Consider the following 23,798-nt stretch of genomic DNA (forward strand, 5'->3'; position numbering starts at 1 on the left):
TGTTCCTAAAAAGATGCCCCCCCCCCCATGTTGGGCCCAACTCATCATGCGTGGTGGATCAAACTCCCTTGGAAGATGGTGGACTCTCCTTCCTTCAGGCACAGATTGGATGGCCATCTGTCATGGCTCCTTTATTTGAGATTCCTGCCTTGCAGCAGGTTGAACTAGATAACGCATGGAATCCCTTCCAACTCCAAACCTCTAGGATTCTAAGTCTATGATTCCCTGTCCACTACATGAGGCAGGCTCATAATAATGATAATAATAATAATAATTTATTATTTATACCCTGCCCATCTGGCTGGGCCTCCCCAGCCACTCTGGGCGGCTTCCATAAAAACCAAAAATACAGGAAAATATCACACATTAAAAACTTCCCTGAACAGGGCTGCCTTAAGATGTCTTCTGAATGTCAGGTAGTTGTTTATCGCTTTGACATCTGCTGGAAGGGTGTTCCACAGGGCGGGCGCCACTACCGAGAAGGCCCTCTGCCTGGTTCCCTGTAGCTTTGCTTCTCGCAATGAGGGAACCGCCAGAAGGCCCTCGGCGCTGGACCTCAGTGTCCGGGCAGAATGATGGGGGTGGAGATGCTCCTTCAGGTATACTGGGCCGAAGCCGTTTAGGGCTTTAAAGGTCAGCACCAACACTTTGAATTGTGCTCGGAAACGTACTGGGAGCCAATGTAGGTCTGATGTGTTTATATGAAGAACTTGTCTGTTAATTAGGCAAGAGAGGATTAAAATACATTTACTAAATCTGTTTCTATTGTCTGTATTCTCTTTTGGCCTCATTCAGATGTTAACCGTGATAATTTACAGAGTCTTTGGACTGAAAGACATTCCCCATTCCAGTAGCATGGGTGTGAGTCACCCTGTCAGTTGTGGTCTGCCCAAGGCACAGTAGAGTGGTACTGTGACTTCCCTTGATTGTATCATGATGCAAATTGGGGCAAAAATATATAAATTCCATATATATGCTCATGGGGTGTGAATTGGAGGGGACAGACCAGGTATGTGACCTTGGTGTCATAATGGATTGCACAACAAAGATATTGAGTCAGTGTGAAGCAGCCACAGAAAAGGCAAATTCCGTGCTAGGGATCATAAGGAAAGGAAATGAAGCTAAAATGGCCGATATCATAATGCTGTTATGAAGTGACCAGAGGGGTCTGGTTGGTGGGTGGCTGTGGTTAGACGATGAAGCATTGGGACCCTATAAGAAGGAATGTGCTTGGATGAAGCAAAGGAACCACACAAATTCTAGCTCTGACATGGAAACAAATCATTTTTTTTGCTTGTGCTCATACTTGTGGAATTTGGTGGAAAAGATGCCTTGCCCTGTAATTACCAAAATGACAGTAATTAGCAAGGTCACTTTGGGAAGCTGCATTAAACTAGTGCCTCATTTATTAACACTTTTTACACAAATATCAAAAACAGCGTAACCATGATGTGCCTATAATTCAGTCAGGGAGTATTAGACTCATGGCAACAAACAAGAACAACTCTGTCAGCCCAGACTTTGATTGTAGGTCCTTCCACCCAAACGCCCCATGTTGGAATTGGTGCACTAGTGAAGAACTTCTAGAGTGAAGCTTTATGTAACTTGTGTCAGAAGACGAAAATTGCTGCTGGTGGTGACAGTGAGTGCAGAAGGACATCATGCAAGTGTGGGGCTGTGGCTTGGAGCAGGATTTATCAGTGCTTCAGTTGATCTTGCTACTGCTGCTGTATCTGCAATATTCTATAAGCCACCATCTGAGCTCAGAAGGTTCTGCAGATGAGATCATAATTGCTGAATTTGTATCCATTGGCCTTGTTAATTTTCCTTTAAGAGACTTTAGAAAACATTCACATTCTCGTCTTCTGGGGTAGTAAGTAATACCATTTTTATATATTTATGCTGTCATTGATCACATGAAAACCCTCTGCTTCACCACAAAGATTGCTAGTTGCAATCAGCTGCTTGGACTGACTTTTTCTTCATTGCCCCCTTCTCCTCTTAAGGGGAACATTCTCAGTGATGTCTCTGCTAGTCTCTTTTGATTTTTTTAAAGCTGATATATGGGCAGCAGCTAGAAAATCGTTCCTCTGGGCAGTTCTGGCCCAATACATTTTGTTGCCTGAGGGTGATCCAATCACCATTTTCCACATATATAGAAAATGCTGCTGCTGTCACAGCCTTAACTGGGTGACTTAGTCATTGTAACTGTCTTTAAATTTCATGCTGTCTGTGTTAAGCAAAAAATGCATTGTATCTGGGAACCCTGATAGCCAAGTCCTATTTAATGAAAATAGGTTGTGTAGTTGTAAGTAAGCAGGAATATAATTGCAGCCTGAGTGGACTTCACAGAAGGGCAGGGAATAAATTATGACTTTCTCTTGAGCCATTGTTCAGCACTAGAAATTCCTGATGTCTCTGCTAGTTATATTTTCATGAATATGATTAGACGGCAGCAGCTAGAAAATCATTCCTATGGGCTTTGCTAGCCCCATACATTTTGCTGCCTGAGGGTGAATGACAGAGTGATCCAGGGATCATTTTCTGCATATGCATATGCTGCCTGCGTAAAGCTCAAAATGGTGTTGTATCGTAACAACTATCCCATAGGATAGGAAAAGAGGTGATTTACTTAGACGTAGAAATCATAACCAATTTACTTAGATGTAGGAATCATAAGCCAGGGTGCCTCTCTGTTGTGAGAATAAAAGATTGTATGACCATCTCATTGACAGCATTATTCCTAAAAACTACCAACATGTCCTTGCGTTTGTTTTTGCCGTGAATGAGGTCAACAAAAATCCTGAATTGTTACCCAACACCTCGCTGACAGCAAAGGTTCTTGATAATTATTTCAGTGCCGTGAGAACTTCTGGGGCTACTCAGGATCTACTATTCCTAGGAAAAGTGCACTACCCCAATTACAACTGTGTCAGGAGAAAGAAAGTGCTGGCTGTCATTGGATGTCTCACATCCCAAAACTCCATTCAGACGTCCAACATCTTAAATACCTACAAGATTCCACAGGTATGTGTAGCAGTAGGCAGATACAGCAAGGAGGAGGGATATAAAGAGCAACCCATCCTCTCCTGTATGCTTCCTCCACCAGTCTGAAAGCAGGTTTTGCCAAGTCTATTTTGATCTGCACTGGCTGCATTGCTGTCTTAATCTACATGAAGCCATTGGGAGCAGTCATTAAGAGTGTTGGGTCAAAGCATCATAAATACGCAAACGATAAGTAGCTCTGTTTCTCTATAACATCTGAGTCAGAAGAGGCAGAGTATGGTCGGGAAGGTTGTCTGGATGCAGTCATGGATTGGGTGAGAGTTAAGAAACTGAGTTTGAATATATATATTTTTTTTAAAAAATAAATTATTGGTTTTTCACCTTTTATATAGACATAACATACACAAAAAGACAAAGACAAAAACATGTATAATTTCAGAAAATCCTGCTTTCTTAACCTTATTCCTTGACTTCCCCCCACCCCCCTTCATGCATCCCAATTCCCATGATTGTGTCAGCAAATTATTGTTTCTCCTCTTAACCATCTTAATATTACCTCTTTTATGAAAAATAAGTTTTTTCTAAGTTGGACTCAAATTCCCTTCCATCGATTTCCCATTTTGTCTTGTATAAAAGTCATATTAACTAAACTCAAAAGTCCTGAGTGTTTTTAAAGTTCTATTCTTCCCTCCCTCCCATCCCCGGTTCTCGTCCCTTCCCCAATACATGTCCAAAACAACAGTTCTTAGCCTGGATTCCTCACATCCGAGGCTTTCAAGTCTCTTTCAGTCCCTCTCCGCCGGTCTTGTTGGTAGTCCTTTATGTTGGTCATCAAATCTCGAAGGAGTTCTGTTCCCATCAAACCAGGATCACTTCCCGCAAGGGTATTTAGGAACAACAGCTGCAAAAGTTCCACAGGCCATACTTCTTCAGAGTCAGAGTGGAGGTCCCAATCATATTTTTTCTTTATTTTAAGTTCCTGTATTCCATATACTCCAGGGGCCTCCTCCTTCGTCTTTTGCATCTTTCGCAGATTTGTAGTCGATGTAATCCAAAAGTCTCCTTGTTTATACTCCACTGGTGTAAGCTTCTGGTTGGTACTTTCCATTTTTGCTTTCTCTTTTCCTTGTTTAGTCTCCTCCACTTCTTGAGATATCATTTCCAATTCAGCTGCAGATTCTTTCTCATTCAGGTCCTCAATACATTCAGCAGAGCTGCTTATTCCAGAGGTCAAGGTCATGAGTTGTTTATTCATAGCCAGACTCTGCTCTTGTAAGATTCCCACCAAATAAAACGTTCTTTCAATTTCCACTAGTAACTTTCCATCCACAGCCATTGTAATGTCACAGAATTCCCCCTAGAGGGAATCTGGTTACTTAATAATCTTTCTCCAACAAACCTCTGACTTGTTATTGTTACTTTGTTTCCAACGATTTTAGTTCAATTGTAACTCATTTTAATCCAAAGGGATCTTAAATAAAAAAATTTCAGCTTTAAACTGTCTGTTTGACAGCTTTGACAGCTGTCAAACTCCGTATTCCTCTTCCACAAGCTCAAAACACAGGACGCTCCCGGGCCCGGGAGGGGGGGTTGTATACAACAGAAAGAAAACTTTTAAAATTCCACTCTTTCTCTCCAGCTCAAAATTTCTTTTTGCCAAATCTTGGAAGTTAGTGTCTTTTTTAACTCACCCCGCAAAGGGTAGGCTCTCCAGCTTAGTTCTTCTATTGTTGCTTTAGATCGTCTGCAAGAGGGGGGGGGGTGCGGACTTCCCTTTAACACACCCCCCGGTCGTACCAAATTCACAGGTAACTATTTTAAAGTCCCAATTCCACTTTACTCACGGGTTGTTTCTTTTCCAGCCGAATTCAGGGAAAAAAGTCAGCGCTCTTCAGCCATGGCACGCGGCTTCGCTCCACTGGAGTAGCGGTCTACTCCCAGCACCGCTCCGCTCTCCGTACCCTTTCCGAAGCCTTTAAAAAGGCTCTTCGTGGGTCAGAGGGGGCGTTTAAGGTGCCCACCGAGTCACCAGGTCCGCAGGCATCCGCGCCTGCGGTTTTTGAGGGTCCCCGCGATGCCGTCGCGGCAGGACCCGTCTCCAGCGGAGCCGATTCCCTCCGGAGCTCGGAGGGAATCCGCCATTAGCTGTTCGTGCTAACCCGGAAGTCAAAACTGAGTTTGAATCTTGGGAATGTGGACAGACTGTGGGTGGCTGTGCCTGAGAGGCTGGTCATTTGCCTGCCTGGTTGGGTTTGCCTTCCTTCTGAAAGAACAGGGTTCCAGCCTGAGGGATCCATTTGGATCCATCTTTATGAGTGCCTTTTCCCAGCTGTGGCTGGTTTCTTAGCTACAGATGTTCTTGGCCACAGGTAGCCTGACTGCAGAGACTCATGTTCTAGTAACCCCAAGATTTGACTGTTGCAATGCATTCTGTGTGGAGTTACCTTTCAAATTGTCTTGATGCTCCTGCTGGAGTAAAATATTGTGGCTTAACACTTGATTGGGAAGAACTATTGCCAGCATGTAGGAGGATGATGAACAACATAAATCAGATAGCATGATAAACAGTTCACTTTAACCCAGAAGCTGGTGTTTAATCAATACTTACAAGAGAACAGCAAATTCATTTTAATGTTTATTGCAGACTACTATCATTGAAGGTGAGGCACAGTTTACGTTAACTAAAAAGTTTTGCATTGTGAAGGGCATCTTCTATTCTCATTTTTCACCATATGCATAATCCACTGGCCATTCAATTCCAAAGGAGTCTTTGTGTTGTGGGACTTGTGCCATTCTTTTATTATTATTGAATTTTCCCGCAAGTACTATTTGCCCCCTAAGATCTTCCAGTATCTTATTATTAAGATCTTGGCTGCTGAAACTCTAAAAGTGTTTTCTCTCTCCCATTAGCTCAGCTACAGCTCCTTTGATCCAGTGCTGAGTGAGAAAACTCACTTCTCTTCTATGTATCGTTTGGCCCCAGATGAAGATCCCCAGTATGATGGCATTGTTCAGCTACTCATGTATTTTGGATGGAACTGGATTGGCCTCCTTGTTTCCAGTGACGACAGTGGAGAAACTTTCCTTCGATACCTGAGACCAAAGCTTTTGCAGAACAATCTTTGTCCAGCTTGGACAGTAGTGATCCCACCAGTGACACAGCTATTGCCAGATGAGATAATCCAACAAAGAGTGATACCAGTCCTGAAAACTCTTGAATCGCCAGGAATCAATGTGATTTTGGTCTATGGAGACAATCAGTCTCTGGAAGGTTTGCGGTTGATTTTATATTCCAATGAAATCTTTTTAATGAAGCCTCTAGAAAGGGTGTGGATCACTACAGCTCAGTGGGATTTTATGGCTGTTAAGACTGAGGAGAAAATAATTAAAAAATCATTCAACGGCTCACTGTCATTCACCCTCCACACCATGGAGGTGCCAGGATTTCAGGACTTTCTGGAGACCATCAATCCTCTTCAGTCTACATTTTATTTTCTAAAGGAGTTCTGGTGCACTGCTTTTTTCTGTTCATTCCCAAGATATAGCCTGTATTTTCCAAACTCAGGGAACTGCACAGGGGAGGAGAGGCTGGAGAGTCTCCCCAGAGCTGTGTTTGAAATGCGAATGTCTGGCCAGAGCTACAGTATTTACAATGCTGTGTATGCTGTAGCCCATGCTCTTCATGCCATGTATTCCTCAAGAGCCAAGCATAAAGCAAGGGTAATCCTTGAAGTCGGGGCCTGGCAGGTAGCTACAGCTTCTTCAATTAAATTAGAAGATATAATAAAATAACACAGAAACACAGTTTTCTGTTATTATTGTTTCATGTTTCATACGGCATCCACAACGTTTCCTGGTGCTTACCCATGTTAGTACTGCCACTGAGCAGAGGAAGACCTACAGTTCAAACACAAATCACACCAGATGTGCCAATTGGTGAGGGAGATGGGTGTGGGGTGTGGATGATGTATGTGTGACACCACAGCATGAGGTAAGGTTGTTGAGAGGAGCCAGGTGGTGACAGTGCGGCTTCAATGGTTGACATGTATCTCCTCTCTGGGTCTTGTCGTCCTCTTCTTCATTCTCCTGCTGCCACCATTGGTCAGGGGCTGCTTTCCACCTCCTTCCCATCCAGGGCAGGAGAAGGAGGAGGAGGAGGAAGAGCTGGCATCCACTTCCGCCCAATTTTGGCTCCCACACCCAAAATTATTTTGGCCTCCAAAGGAGGTGGGTTCCTAGGATTGTCACCCCTGGATAACATGCTTCACATGCTTTGGATCCCAGCCTGTTACTGTATTCTCCAGTGAAACTAGGGGTCTTTGGAAGCATGACCTGGCACATAGTTCTGCACTGAAGTCCAGAGATCTGCTGCTGAGCTGTAGAGAACAGTTGGAAGCTTCTAGTATTGGCTCCAATACTATGGCCACCTCATGAGAAGAGAAGACTTCTTGGAAAAGACCGTGATATTGCGAAAGATAGAGGGCACAAGGAGAAGGAGATGACAGAGGACGAGATGGTTGGACAGTCTTCTTGAAGCTACCAACATGAGTTAGACCAAACTGCGGGAGGCAGTGGAAGACAGGAGTGCCTGGTGTGCTCTGTTCCATGGGGTCACAAAGAGTCATAGACAACTCCTGGTTCAGCTGACACTAGAGCTGAAGATGTTGGAGCCCAAAAGGGTGTGTTTGGGCCTGTGTGTCAGACACACTTCCAAGCATCATAAATCATGTGAGAGAATGATGATTGCAAATGATGACTATGCTGATAGTAAGTTGTTTCTCTGTCCCCACTAGCTCCCTCAGGCCTGAGCTTTCACTCTCCCTGGGACTAGACATGCCTTTGGTCTGATACTGCAGGGCTCCTCTTCTTTTCTTAGAAAACAAAAACACCACTTTCAAATGCTTCAGAAACACATACCTGAGGAATGCAGTTGTTTGACACAACTTGGGCTCATTTGAGAGAAAAAAACATTAACCCATTTCCCATTGTCTGCTCAATATTTCTCTTTGATTCTAGCTTCACCCTTTTCTGAGAAACGTCCACTTTAACAATAGTGCTGGGGAAGAAATCTATTTTGATGTGAATGGGGGCTTGGCAGCTAGATATGATCTCATCAGCTTGGTAACTTTCCCCAACGAGTCTTTCCAGAGAACCCAAGTTGGATGGGTGGACCCCCTGAGTTCTTCAGGGAAGGAGCTCACTATGAATGGCAGTGCTGTTGTGTGGAATCACAAGTTTCATCAGGTGAGAACGATCTCCACCTTCTCCTTCTTTACATTCACTGATATCTATTTTGTGAGAATAGCCTGGAGAATAGCCTGGAGACTCACAAGATGGCGGAGGTAAATTTATTAACATATCCAGACCTCTTCCTCACCCCTGAAGCAGGAGGAGTCAACAGTCCTCTCACCGGAGAAATGACCCAACCAGCAGATGCTCAATATTAAATGTGGGACCACTGGAATGCAAACAGCTCCCCGCTGCGCATCCACTGCTCTCTCAAAGGCTCCTTGGCTTGCTCAGACTTTTGCTACGAAATATTTCACAGCACCCCACTGCCTCCCATGGTTTCCAGGGGGTTGCACCCAGTGGTGAGCAAGTTCAAGCAGAAGTTCAAGCATTTCTATTGGGTCTTTGAGACTCTTCCCAGGCCACCACCCTCCCAGCCACACCTTCTACTGGCCCTGCCTTGTGTCCTTGCTCTATGATAATACCTCTTGCTTCCTTGGATATTGGAAAAGGGTAGAGAAGTTGGTGTGTGTTGAAACTAGGTTGCTTCGGAGGAAAGGCAGTACATGGGCTGACAACCGCTACACTAAGACCTTGGCATATATCCCACAATGCACCCAAGTGCTGACTCCTGAGAATGTGCTTTGTTAGAGTGCCAAAAAGATGATATTAAGACTTAGACTAGTGTTAAAAAAGAAGTTCTGTTTCCATTCTGAATGCCTTTTCTTCTGGTTCCTATTAGACCCCGCCCAGTTCCTCATGTGTGGAGCACTGCTATCCTGGACAAAGCATGTTTCCCAAGCAGGGGGAGCAAATCTGTTGCTATGACTGTGTTCCGTGCCCAAGTGGGAGGATTTCAATCCAGATGGGTAAGTGAAGAAAAATAGAGCTATGTGGCAAAAAAGAAAAGAAGCGTTTTTGGCTTTTGAAGCTTTGCTTCAAAAACTAGCACAAAGCTTAAGGGTTGCCATGGGCAGAAAAAGAGAAACACCTTTGAATCATTCTGGTACATGTCCATTAAGTTTGTTAGCAGAGCAGAATGTATAGACAAACTCCAGCCCTCCAGATGTTTGGGACTACAATTCCCATCATCCCTGACCACTGGTCCTATTAGCTAGGGATGATGGGAATTGTAGTTCCAAACATCTGAAGGGCCGGAGTTTGCCTATGCCTGATGTAAATGATCTCCATAACCAGCCAATGAGCTGTTCTCTGCACTTTGCTGCGAAAAGAGAAGACTGGAGTTTGGAACTTGAATTGGGATTGGGTTTGGTACAAGTAAGCTAATAAAATTTACAAGTTAAAAATCTTTTAATAATATTTATTATTATTATTATTAGTTCTGTGTTGTGCAAAAATCAAGAAAAAATAAAAGATGTTAAAGACAAAGACAAATATTGGATTGGTTTTTGCCAATCCTCTTTGTCATATAAAGCCCTGAGAGAACAACTGTCACACATGCTGAAGACTCAACAAACTGGATTCCATTACTTTCAGATGCAGACCAATGTGAGGACTGCCCAGAAGATCAGTATCCAAACAACAGCCGGGACAAATGTATTCCCAAAAGAATCAGCTACCTATCCTATGAGGAGCCCTTGGGAAGAGTTCTGGTTTCCCTGGCTCTTTGCCTTTCGGTTTTCACAATTGCAGTGATGGCAGCCTTCATTCTGCACTGCAATACTCCAATTGTCAAATCCAACAACTGGAACATCACTTGCACCCTCCTCATCTCCCTATTCCTCTGTTTTCTCTGCTCCTTCTTATTTATCGGCATGCCCGGGAAGCTGACCTGCCTTGTGAGGCAAACAACATTTGGCATCGTCTTTTCCATGGCTGTATCTTGTGTGTTGGCCAAAACAATCATTGTGGTTCTGGCCTTCATGGCCACAAAGCCAGGGAACAAGATGAGGAAATGGGTTGGGAAAAAGCTGGCCATTTCAGTCGTCGTTCTCTGTTCTCTCATTCAAACAGTCATTAGTGTAGTGTGGCTGAGCACCTTTCCTCCTTTCCCAGAACTGGACACACATTCTCAGGTTGGTCAGATAATAGTGAAATGCAGCGAAGGCTCCGATGTCATGTTCTATATTGTTCTGGGTTACATGGGTCTCCTAGCCATCACCAGCTTCACTGTGGCCTTCCTAGCAAGGAAGCTGCCTGATACCTTCAACGAAGCCAAGCTCATCACCTTCAGCATGTTGGTGTTTTGCAGTGTTTGGGTGTCCTTTGTGCCCACCTACCTGAGCACCAAAGGGAAATACATGGTGGCCGTGGAGGTCTTCTCCATCTTGATTTCTAGTGCTAGTTTGTTGGGCTTCATTTTTTCTCCTAAGTTATACATACTTTTCCTAAGGCCTGACCTAAATACCAGAGAGCACTTAGTAAGGAAGACAAACAGTGCTTGAGGCGGGAACTTGACCTCCTCCTGAGAAGGAGTGAATTGGGAAACATGATGTCCCAAGATAAGGAGATACTGGCTAATCATGTTAGATGTTGAGATTCCTGCTCCATGTCTGCAGTCATGGGATTGTTGTCTATCACATGACAGTGTATGTTTTCATTCCACAGTGTGGGAAGTGATGGAGACAGGATATTTGTGTTACCGTGATGTAGGACTATTGTCCTTTGTTCTTTCTCTCTTTGCTGTCTGATGAGAAAGAGGAAGGAGCTAAGTCAGAATGCTCCGAGTGTATTATATATAAATAAACGTAGATTAGTCAAAATGCTGTGCTACTGAGTTCTGGTATGCAAACTGTGAATACTCTGCGGATCCCTAAGCATGCTAATGCCTTCTGGTATCAGTCGCTGTGATGTTTGGGATGAAGAAAGCTTTTGAAGCTCCCGAACAACCGACCAGGAGGGAGGGAACATGTCAGTTGGGCATGTGTCTCTGGCAGGGTTCTACACGAGAGTAGGACGCTCCTAACAGTTAGAAGTCTTCCTAAACTGGCTCCTTTCCTTTCACCCAAGTTGTTGGTGGCTTAGTTGATGTGCAATGAAAGCAGAAGACCAGTGTCAACATGGACTCCTTATTTATGTTACACCTTCAATACTCTAGAGCAGGCATAGGCAAACTCAGCCCTCCAGATGTTTTGGGACTACAATTCCCATCATCCCTGACCACTGTTCCTGTTAGCCAGGGATCATTTTAATTGTAGTCCCAAAACATTTGGAGAGCTGAGTTTGCCTATGCCTGCTCTAGAGACCTTTATAGCTTTACATCTGCATTCATGATTTATGAGTAGTTCATCTGTTTGTTAAGGACATTTGCATGCCTCTTTCACAACTAAATGATTTAGGACAAGAAATGTCATCAAAAGACAAAGTACAATGTTATAAATGAAAGTGTGCAATAAACATCAAAACATCAACAACACCATGAGAGTTCTTTTTCTTTTTTCTTTTCTCACATTTTCCCTTTGAAAATCTTTTAATAAAAAATGGAGAAAGGAAGGCACATCTGATAAAGGAATGCCAGAAGAGGTGTGGAGGGAAGTATGGCTCCTGAGGGAGGCAATTCCAAAACCTTGGTGTAGCCACTGAAAATGCTTATCTTGCATTTGCATCCAAGTAGATTTGAGGGAGCCATTTTACACACAAGAAACTGGTGTGAAGTAAGCCAGTGTAAGTTAAGTCTCCCAACCACAAGGAATAGGGTTAGGATCCAGTTTAAGTCCCCTGTCTCTGGTCACTCCTGGAGCCCCTACCCTCTGGCTGCTTCTCAGAGCCGGCATATCACACGGGGCTGAACGTCTGAGGCTGCAGGCTCTCCTCCTGCTCACCCACTCTCCAGAATCTGCTATCAGCTAGCCAAGGGAGGAGGCTGGAAGCGGAAACCATGGAGAGGCCATGGGATGCTTCCTTGCAGCTATAGCTGCTGTTGTTGCTCAGGATAAGCACTGACTCCCTCTTCTCCCTGAGCTCCTCAGCTGGGGTTCTGGTGGAGGAAATAGGGACATTCCAGGATCAAATCAGAAGCCAGGATGGCTTTTGTAATTCTGCGACTGACCCTGGAACATCAGGGCACTTGGACTCCTAGAGGCAGAATGGGGAAGTGACTGGACTGGATATTGAGGTGAAAGAAGAAGTATAAATTCCTCTGTGACACCCTACTGCTGCCTAACTTGCTTTAGGATTACTTTGTAAGGTCCTAGACTAGTTTTCTATGGACCTTTCCTTTTTTTTGGCATCTTTCTTCCCACAACTCGTAGGCCACTCGTGATCTATTCAGAAAGTTAGGCCCCTTACCCAGCATGCATCATGGTTGCATTAAACTAAGACCTATTACTCCCTCAGTGGAAAGCAGGTCCTAACTAGTATGTTCAGATCCCTGAAATATGTTTTCTTTAGTTGTGTAGGGACTTACACCCTTGGGAAAGGTGATTATGAACCCTATAATAATCAAAATCACTATAACTGAACTCTGCTTCTCATTAACACTTTATGGCTAGTCAGAATTAAGAAGAAAAATATAAGATTCAGCACAGTAGCTTACACTTTGCTATACATTACACAGTGTATAAAGATTCTTGCCAGATCAATGCATGTTACAGAGAGAAGAGGAATTAATCTGAGGCAGGCAATGTGATGTTAAATAGAACTTTGTGACTTCATCCCTTAGACCCAAAGCCCAGGTTGGAATTTGTTTATTCATTTGTTTATTCATTTGTTTGATGATGAAAAACCCTCCTCAGATCTAGGAAGTTTCTAGGTCTGTGTCATCTGTATATTGGTACAGTGTTCTTAGTCCTTCTTAGTTCCTATGAAGACAGTTGTTGATTGCAACAGCGATGTATAGGTGAAAATGCAGGTACACAGCTGGGAGTGGGGCAGACATTTGCTGGCATTCAGAATTGTTTTGCTACTGCTCCTTCTGCTTCTCCTCCTCTTGCCTCCTGCGTGTAGCCAGAGTTCGAACTCTACTTACAGTGCACAAGAAAAAGTTCAAAACGGTTTTTCTAACTCCAAAGATAATATTGTCGTTGGGGAATTTGTTTCTGTGCAACTTGCTGAAATGTTTTTGTTCAACTATAAGGCTAAGCCAGAGGCCAACCCAATGTCATGGTAAGTAAGTTGTTCTGCTTTTTTTTAAAGAAAGGCTGATTTTCTTTTTTAGGTTTTTTATTTTCTTTTTTAGCTATTACATTTATCAAATTCTGCCCTGCTCTGATCTAAACCTCGAGTATAAAGCTTTCAAATGTTGAATTCAGACAATGTCCTTCAATGTTCTTCATCTCTCACTGCCTGCAGCATCAGTTGATGATTTACACGTCTGAATGGGCCTTTAAAAGATCACAGTTGACATTTCGAATCACATCAGACACACTGGTAGCATCTCTTCCCACATTCAGCCACTATCTAAAAAAAATAATACAGCAATCAAAGATCATGGGAGGGCTAATCTTGCATCTACATGGAAGGACATACATTAATTCTGCAGGCTTCTAACTTATTTACTCTGCTGGAGCAGGCAAAACACACTGAGTATCTCAGGTCTGTAGAGTAAGGCAGGGAGAAGGTAGATTGGGATCAGTTGGTAGCTCTCTTGAGTTATTTAAATCAGATCAGCAATGATGTTTTGCTTAACAATATTTATTCCCTCTTTCCATAATTTCCCCCAATCTTCTAATTGTATATTTTGACCAATATCTTTAGCCCAATAACGGATTTAACTTCTTCATCTTTCAAAAGCCATTCCAATAATAATTTATACATTTTAGATAATATTTAAACTTTATTATTTAATAATTCTAATTCAAATCACAATTTTATATATCCAAATCCATTTTTCTTTTCATTATCTTTAAACATTTGATTAATTTGACAATAATGCAACCAGTGTTTCACAAATATGTCTGCCAATATGTTACCAAATCCTTCCAGATCTAATAGATCTGTGTTCTCCAACAAAAGCCAATCCCTTAACCAACAAAGGCAAGAAGCTTCATAATACAATTTCAAATATGGCAGGGAGAAGCCACCTCTCTCTTTTGTATCTGTTAGTAGTTTAAATTTAATGGAAAAAAACTACTAGGTCTGGCAGACCCTATCGGATAGATCCTGCGTTGCAGCGAAGGGCTTCAACATCTGGACCATCTGGAATACCAGGGGCTGCACCTCCACAGGTTAAACCAAAAGTTATGTCGTCCGAAGACGTTCTGGCACAGGCACTTGGAAAAATTAATGAATCTTTGGAAAATTTAGCTAAACAAGTAGCTGAAACAAATAAACAAGTAGCTGAAGCATCAGTTAAAATTGACCAGAATACTACAAGCATCAATAGAAGGTGAATACCAACACAGAGTCTATTGAAAAATTATTACAGGAATCTGCTTCAACCCGAAAGATAGCTGAAAAAGCAAAAGATATAGCAACTGCTACTCAAGAGAAGATACCGCCGGTATATAAGCAACTTGAGGACCACAGTTTGACATTGTCTATGATTGAATTGAAAGAGAAACAAAGAAATTTAAGAATCAGGGCTGTACCAGAACCTGAGAAAGACAACTTGGCTGATTTTCTTACGCAGGAATTTACAGATTTCTGGCAATAGGATATGGGGAAGGAAGAATTTAAGATAGTGAGTGCATTTAGACTTGGAAGAGGAGGAAGTTTTTAACCATTTTTATTTTGTATTTTCTTACTTTTTTATTTTCATTTTGTAATACTTTGAAAATCTTAATAAATATCTTATATAAAAATAAATAAATAAATTTATTGACCTGTGGAAATCTCCTTCCAGGTTAATGCCAAAAAACTACCAGCATGTCCTTGCCTTTGTTTTTGCCATTCAAGAGGTCAACAAGAACAATCGCCTCTTACCAAACGTCACACTGGTATCAGATATCTATGACAACGCATTTCATTCCATGTTTACCTATTGGGCCACTCTGGATCTTCTCTTCACAGGACATAGAGATCCCCACAATTACAAATGTGGCAGGGAGAAGAAGTTAATGGCTATTATTGGTGGGCTCACCTCCCAAATCTCAATACAGATAGCCAGCATTTTAAATACCTACAAAATTCCACAGGTATGTCTTCAATTTTTTATGCAGAGTTGTAGTATAGATGCAATTGACCTGTGCATGTTCTCTTCCAACACCCCCTTGTGGTCATCTCAGAAATTAAAGGGTCAAGAACTCTAATGGATCCTCACAGCAGGGTCCTGTAGAACACACCTCATAATTCTTATTTTTTATAAGATATTTATTAAGATTTTCAAAGTATTACAAAAAAGGAAAAAAATACAAGATAAAAAAATGGTTAAAATCAACTCCATCTTTCCATTACTTATTTTTCATTAACTTGTTTCCCGGACCTCCTCAAGCCTCCCTTTTTTGTATTCCAATTCAGTTTGTTGGTTCAGCAAATACCTACCCTCTTTGTTTATCCTAATCTTTAATTTTAAAATATTATAACATTAAGTTTTTACCTAAATAATCCATTTTTCATATTCCCTTATAATATTACAGCTGAAAACCGCTTAGTTTCTATCCAACATCATTCTAACATTCATCAATTTTACAATATTTCTGTAGATAGTCTTTAAATTTCTTCCAATCTTCTTCCACTGACTCTTCTCCCTGGTCTCGGATTCTGCCAGTCATTTCCGCCAGTTCCATATAGTCCATCACCTTCATCTGCCATTCTTCCAGAGTGGGTAGCTCTAGTGTCTTCCAATACTTTGCAATAAGTATTCTTGCTGCTGTTGTGGCATACATAAAAAAAGTTCTGTCCTTCTTTGGCACCAATTGGCCAACTATACCCAGGAGAAAGGCCTCTGGTTTCTTCAAGAAGGTATATTTAAATACCTTTTTCAATTCATTATATATCATTTCCCAGAAGGCCTTAATCCTTGGGCACGTCCACCAAAGGTGAAAGAATGTTGGCTAGGCAGGTGTCCCCTTCCTCCCTCACCGCTCCATGTGCGTCCCTCCCGAAGCTGCGCGCTCGGTGGAAGAGGACGACCATCCCAGATAGAAGGAGTGTACCGTTCTTCGGTCAAGGATATACGATAGCTGCGCTCCCCTGCTAGAACCTCCAAACAAGCACACCTCATAATTCTTATAGGTTTCTTGGAAAAAGAGGACCTTAGCTATCCCTAGTCCACTTTTTTCCTAGGCTTGAGTTATTGTGTTTCTCCAGCTTCCTGGTCATAATCTACTTTGTGTGTGAACCTAGATTGCAGCAATGATATTTGCTGGAATATAAAATTGTGCAAATTCAAGCTGTACTTATTGTACTTTTTGTTTGTTCAAAGACAGCATATAGTTCTGCACTTTTAACTGTATCTATATTCTTATTGTTATTAGCTCACCTATGGCTCCTTTGACCCTGTGTTGAGTGATAAAACCCAATTCCCTTCTTTCTTCCGGATGGCTCCAAATGAAAACCCCCAATATGATGGGATTGTCCAGCTACTGAATTATTTTGAATGGAACTGGATTGGCCTTCTCACCTCAGATGATGACAGCGGAGAAACATTTATTCAGACTATGAGACCAAAGCTCTCTCAGAGTGGTATTTGTGTTGCTGTAATACAATCAGTTCCAATAGTGATAAGTCACACACCCGAAAACCGTAAAAAATACTATGAAAGGATAAGTTTTGTGCTCCATTTAAATAACATCAGTGTAATAGTTGTTTACGGAGATGCTCACTCTATGGCTGGTTTACAAATAGTCTTAGATTACAGCGAATTTGTTCATCTGCGACCAATGGAGAAGGTTTGGCTCATAACATCTCAGTGGGATTTCACAGCTATTTTAACTTGGAATGAATTTCCAGCAAAATCCCTCAATGGTACTTTGTCCTTTGCACTCCACAAAAACGTAGTTCCAGGGTTTCATGATTTTATTGAGAACATAAATCCATATGAGTCTTCAGTTTATTTCATCCAGGAATTCTGGTGCAGTGCGTTTGCCTGTTCACTCCCAAAGTATTATGTATATATGACAAACTGCACTGGAAAGGAAAAGTTGGGGGGCCTCCCTGGAGCTGTGTTTGAAATGGAAATGTCTGGCCAGAGCTACAGTATCTACAACTCTGTCCACGTTGTAGCACATGCTCTCCATGCCATGTACTCATCAAAAACTAAACACAAAGCTATAGGAGATCTTCTGAATGTTCAACCATGGCAGGTAACATATGGCTTGTGTTTATTACCAATCAAATGCAATGAACTATGTATGAGCTTTTGGACTCAGATGCCACCCAATAGCTGCTTATGAGCCTCTCCACTCCCTCAGTGATGAAGGCAATTGGGGAAGTAGTTCAAATACAATCCACAAAACATATAGCTCCTTTATGCTTTGTATATGCTAGATTTCTGACGCCTGAAAAAAACATATCTTTAAATAGTTTTTTAAAAGAATCTCTTCACTTTGATATGAGGAATTGAACAAAAATAAATGAATCAGTAAATACATCAATGGAGCAAAACTGAGTTCGTGCTTTCAAAATGCAATGACGTAGTATGAAATGAGGTTGGATTCAGCGACTTTCTAATAATTTGTGCCATAACCAAAGGCCTGTAACATCATTTTGCAGCAGGTTTCAATCAACATTTTTTTGTTACTGCATCCAAAAACAAAATTAAGTTCACTGATACATTGAGGAATATTCAACAGGAAATGGTATGAAAAGGGATTTTTAATAATTTGGAGATTTTGTAAAATTCTTCAATACTCTAAAGGAGCAACGACCTTTCCATTTTGACAGGATGTTATACCATGATCTTCACTTATCTCAAACCTGCAATGTTTGCTTGTGCAGCATTGACACTGCCCTAGTGTATCAAATTCAAAAACTAATGATGGGCTCCTCATATGTCCTCCTCATTTCAATGCTCCCTTCTTTTCTTCTTTTACTTCTTTTCAAACCGTATGAGGAAAGGTTGAAGGAACTAGGTATGTTTAGCCTGGAAAAGAGGAAAATGGGAGGAGATATGATAGCCATCTTCAAATATCTAAAAGGCTGTCACATGGAAGATGGAGCAGGCTTGTTTTCTCCTGCTCTGGAAAGTAGACCTCGACCCCATACTGTAGCTTAAAGTTACAAGAAAGGAGGTTCGAACTAAACACACAGAAAAACTTCCTGACAGTAAGAGCTGTTCGACAGTGGAACAGTCTTCCTTGGGAGGTTCTGGACTCTCCTTTATTGGATATTTTTAAACAGAGGTTGGATGGCCTTTTGTTATGGATTCTTTAAAGGTAAAGGTACCCCTGACCATTAGGTCCAGCCGTGACCGACTCTGGGGTTGCGGCTCTAATCTCGCTTTATTGGCCGAGGGAGCTGGCGTACAGCTTCTGGGTCACGTGGCCAGCATGACTAAGCCACTTCTGGCGAACCAGAGCAGCGCACAGAAACGCCGTTTACCTTCCCGCTGGAGCGGTACCTATTTATCTCCTTGCACTTTGACATACTTTCGAACTGCTAGGTTGGCAGGAGCACGGACCGAGCAACAGCAGCTCACCCCGTTGCGGGGATTCGAACTGCCGACCTTCTGATCAGCAAGCCCTAGGCTCAGTGGTTTAGACCACAGTGCCACCCGCGTCCCATGGATTCTTTAGTTGAGACTAAATGACTCATGGGTTCCTTCCAACTCTAAGATTCTATGATGCTATGATTTTACATGGTATTGTTTCTGTTTGAAATCAGCTTTAACTTACTGCAGTATATGCTTTAGAAACAGTCATTACTTAACTTCGCCATATGCATTGTAGTCCAGTTGGATATTCACATGAGAAGGTCTTCATGTACAAAAGTGGCCATCTTCAATGACCACCCTTATAGAGTAATTTCTCATGTGAAATAGAATAAACCAGGAACCTTGGTGCATCATCTTCTCAAGGTAGTCACACTTGGAAGCCGCCTGAGTAGATTTTCCTGGTGCACTCATTCATGTTTGATAGTGTCCCTTTTTTTGTAGATTTTTAAAAGTGTGGCATTTTTCAAACTACAAATTATTGCAAATTCACATTCAATGATGTTAATATAGTGGAAAGTAGGTACTGTATTCCAAAAGGACACTATGTGGCAAATTCAAGGAATATAGTAAGCTGTCCTACTGAGTCATACCATTGGTCCATCTAGAATGAGTGAATACTGTCCATTCTGGCTAACAGTGGCTCTTCAAGGTTTCAGATGGGAGACTTTCCCAACCCCCCCTGAAGATGGCAGGGATTGAGTCTAGCATGTTATTAGGGATGGAGGATAAATTCAATTCAATTCGCATTTAAAGGTGAGCCGACCTAAATTATACTTTCTTTAAACTCTGTGCAAACCAAAACACTGCCATACTTCGACATTTGCACTTCTAAACATGGTGCAATGCAGTTTTCCAACCAAGTAAAATGTGCAAAAATGTATATACAAGAGTAATGTGTGCATATCTATATGTGTATATATGTATATATTAGTGAAAATACATTTTTATTTCTTTATTTTGCAAAAATGTGTCCAGTTGACAAAATTGCATGCAAAAGTGTGATTATTGGGAGATTTGCACTAAAATGCTGGTGGGTACTCATGAGGACTTTGGGGGAAATTTCAGATTAAAAAAGAGAAAGAAATAGAAACCACAATGGACAGATTTGCTGATCCCTCGGTCTTCTGAATGCAAACCAGATGCCCTGTTACTGATGAATGTTCTATCCCTACTGCAGACTCTGGGACCTGTTTTCTAAACTTTTTTCTCCTCTCCTCTAGCTTCGCCCATTTCTGAGAAATGTCCGCTTTAACAATAGTGCTGGGGAAGAAATATTCTTTGATGAGAATGGGGATGTAGCAGCTGGATATGATATTGTCAACTGGGTCATGTTCCACAATAAATCCTTCCGCAGACTCCTTGTTGGAAGGATGAACCCGAAGCATCCTGGAGGCAAAAGGTTCATAATCAATGGAAGAAACATTGTGTGGAATCACAAGTTTAATCAGGTAAAGCATCATTTTTATGGCTAAAGAATAAATAACTACATAAATGATATGGATTGACTATAAACAGAAACGCTGCAAATGTACCCAGTTCTTTACCCTTTCCTCTGCTATTACTAGTACTGAATAATATAGCAGCAGAGCTTACAACCACTGGTATCAAACAAGACCCCTATTCCCTCCATATCTGTGGGATGGGAGTGAAATTGCATCTTCTTGCCTTTCCCACTGTGTGTTGCTTATACAAAATGAGATCTGAAATCATCTGGGAATTGAAGTAACATTTGACTAGAGTGCATGGGCCTAATTTTACATTGATATACAGTGGTACCTAGGGTTAAGTACCTAATTCGTTCTGGAGGTCCGTTCTTAACTTGAAACTGTTCTTAACCTGAAGCACCACTTTAGCTAAGGGGGCCTCCTGCTGCTGCCGCCGCGCCACCGGAGCACAATTTCTGTTCTCATCCTGAAGCAAAGTTCTTAACCCGAAGTACTATTTCTGGGTTAGCGGAGTCTGTAACCTGAAGCGTATGTAACATGAAGCACCACTGTACCACCAGTGGTATAGGAATTGGCAGTATAATGCTTTCTGCACACAGAGATCCTACCACTTGTGTGTCTTCCTCTTGCTTCAGACATAGCCAAAGGAAGCTTCATTCATTCATTCATTCATTCATTCATTCATTCATTCATTCATTCATGTATACATTCATACATAATCTCTCTTGCAAGTCTGAGCTCATTCTGAGCTTTGGCCCACCTGATAGTAACACTGTAACTGTTGGCTACTTGAAGGAGTGTGGGATGCTATCCCAATTATTTTCATGAGGATGGAGTAATCAACCCACACTAATCCTCATGAAAATAACTGGGATGGTATCCCACACTCCTTCAAACACTACATTCTATACAGAAGGGATGTGGAGAAAACCAGGTTATTTCCACCATAACCATTATAACTTGTGGTTACCATTAGAAGACACCTCGTGCCAAATGTGTTGAAAGCTGCCACCCTGGATACAGCAGAATCGTCCAGCAGGGGCAACAAGTATGTTGCTACGGTTGCGCTCAGTGTCCTGAAGGGAGGATTTCTGTTCATATTGGTAAGGATGTGAATAATGAAGCTATGTTTCGTGTGTGGGGGGGCAGGGAATGGCAAATGCTCTGCATTTCAGCCTACACTAATTCCCACATTTTATCCTCTATAATTGGGGAGGAGAACCCATAGACCTCTAGAGATGTTGCTCAATTGTGGTTCGAGGACCCGACCCCCGCGAAGTAAAATGAAGACACAGGGACACGTGATATAAGGTTAATGGGCTAGAAAAGGCCACAACTTTATTGATTACAGCAATGAAAAGGTATTGGCTTAGGCATTGGATCGCGAAACAAGTGGGTTTATTCACCAGGGGTTCATCACCTGTTGATGCTAATCCAACTATAGGCTCACCCCTGATGTCACCGCGGGTCGTGCCATGGCCTCCCGCCAAGCAGGCTTCGGACGGAATACACGACCGCCAGATTCCTTTACCGGAATACCCCTAGAAATTGAAGGCATAGGCGATGGCCACACCTAGCACTTCGACACACCACAACACATTATTCCAATGCCTAACCTACCCACCAATACCACCAGAAAGTTGTGACGATTGCTACGAGGTAGGCGAAAAAACCAAAAAGCCTAATGCCAAATGGAAAAACTCCTACCAGGCCCCCCGGGCAACCGGGGCGACCAACCTAAGGTCCATAACAAGGCCAATGACCTAAGCCCTAACTCAAAGGGAGTGGAGGGTGGGTGACTCGCACAGGACGACAAAGAGAAATGAGGCCGGGGAGAGGCTGGCACTGCAGCATAAAGGCTGCTGGACACGCCCACCCCATGGCACCTGGTTGGGCGGCCACCGGGGGGAGGGGGCGTGAGCGCCAGCCAGGTGAGCTGGAGGCAGGGGGCAACCACTCCCCTCTCTTTCAGGGAGGAGAGTCTCTACAGTGACATCATCCTTGGCTGGGGCTAAAATGAGTTTTAGTCCAATGACATCTGGAGGACCAAAGCTTCCACACTCCTGATCCAGGATAGATATTCATCTTGGATTGGTGTAGGCCACAAAAGGACTGTAGGCTATATTACGTATGTTGCCAAGAAGTGGTGCTGCTACTTGCCCCATGGCACATTATTTAAGTGGCAGGGTCCTCTCTGGCCTTGAGGGCCCCCCACTCAGGATCCCCATGAAATCTAACAACCATAATGAGAAGCGTCTGTAACCAAAATAATATAGGAGCAACACCTAGAGTATTTCATTATAAATACCTTTATGCCCTTGATGCTGTTTCACTGTGATCACAACAGACATGCAGAGAGGCATACTGAACCTTGTCAAGGCCAGTAAATCTTGCTTCATTCTGGAATGGCAGATTTCTTTGGGAATCCGTTGTATTGGAACGAGATGATTTAAAACACAGATTGCAAATATGAGTTTATCTTATCCCTAATGCAAATATTGAAGGAGCTCGGTTCAGCTACCTTATATTCAGTTTTATCACACGATTCTTCAGTGATGCTGAACAACGTTTGACCATTGAAGGTCAATGACATGTTATGAGTGGCACAATGAAGAGTAAAATATCTCAGATAAAGCTGAAAAATATTTGCGTATTAGATAATATTTGGAACATTAAAACATTAATTTCAGATGCGGACCAATGTGAGAAGTGCCCAGAAGATCAATATCCAAATGAGGAAAAGAATCAATGCATCCCCAGAACTGTCACCTTCTTATCCTATGGAGAACCTTTGGGGGCAGTTTTGGCATCCTTTGCCCTTTTCTTTTCCATTGTCACGGTTGTGGTGATGGGGAGCTTCATTCAGCACCACAACACACCCATTGTCAAAGCCAACAACTGGAGCATCACATGTATCCTGCTCTCCTCTCTGCTTCTTTCCTTTCTGTGCTCCTTCCTCTTCATTGGCCAACCTCAGAAAGTGACCTGCCTTCTCCGGCAAACAGTTTTTGGAACCATATTTTCCATTGCAGTTTCTTGTGTGTTGGGCAAGACCATCACTGTGGTTCTAGCATTCATTGCTACTAAGCCTGGAAACAAGATGAGGAAATGGGTCGGGAAGAGACTGGCAATGTCAGTCATCATTCTCTGTTCCCTTATTCAAATTGGCCTCTGTGTTGTATGGCTGGTAACCTCTCCTCCATTCCTTGAGTTGGACACACACTCCCAGATGGGACAAATAATAGTGCGATGCAACGAAGGCTCAGATACGATGTTTTACATTGTCCTGAGCTACATGGGTCTTTTGGCCATCATCAGCTTCACTGTGGCTTACTTGGCCAGGAAGTTACCTGATGCTTTCAATGAAGCCAAGTTGATTACCTTCAGCATGTTGGTCTTCTGCAGTGTTTGGGTGTCTTTTGTTCCATCCTACCTGAGCACCAAAGGGAAATACATGGTGGCTGTGGAGATCTTCTCCATCTTAGTCTCTAGTTCTGGTTTATTAGGTTGTATCTTCCTTCCCAAGTGCTATATTATTTTAATGAGACCTGATCTGAACACCAGAGAACAGATAGGAAAGAAAAAAAGAGATGACGCTTAAACCTTCAGATTTTTTTATTTCTTGA

General features: G+C 42.4%; 1 protein-coding gene across 1 annotated transcript; it reads left to right on the top strand.

Moving 5' to 3' along the window:
- Positions 1 to 1,484: 1,484 nt before the first annotated feature.
- Positions 1,485 to 13,511, top strand: LOC308571825 (vomeronasal type-2 receptor 116-like; the record flags this gene model as incomplete). Its single annotated transcript, XM_081167442.1, has 6 exons — positions 1,485 to 1,527; positions 2,834 to 3,027; positions 8,023 to 8,250; positions 8,978 to 9,104; positions 9,733 to 9,792; positions 13,486 to 13,511. The coding sequence occupies 6 exons, from the start codon at positions 1,485 to 1,487 to the stop codon at positions 13,509 to 13,511; spliced, it is 678 nt and encodes a 225-aa protein (XP_081023568.1).
- Positions 13,512 to 23,798: the final 10,287 nt, after the last annotated feature.

This window comes from Podarcis bocagei, assembly GCF_964188305.1.
Source record: "Podarcis bocagei genome assembly, chromosome: 13".
Classification (NCBI taxonomy): Eukaryota; Metazoa; Chordata; class Lepidosauria; order Squamata; family Lacertidae; genus Podarcis; species Podarcis bocagei.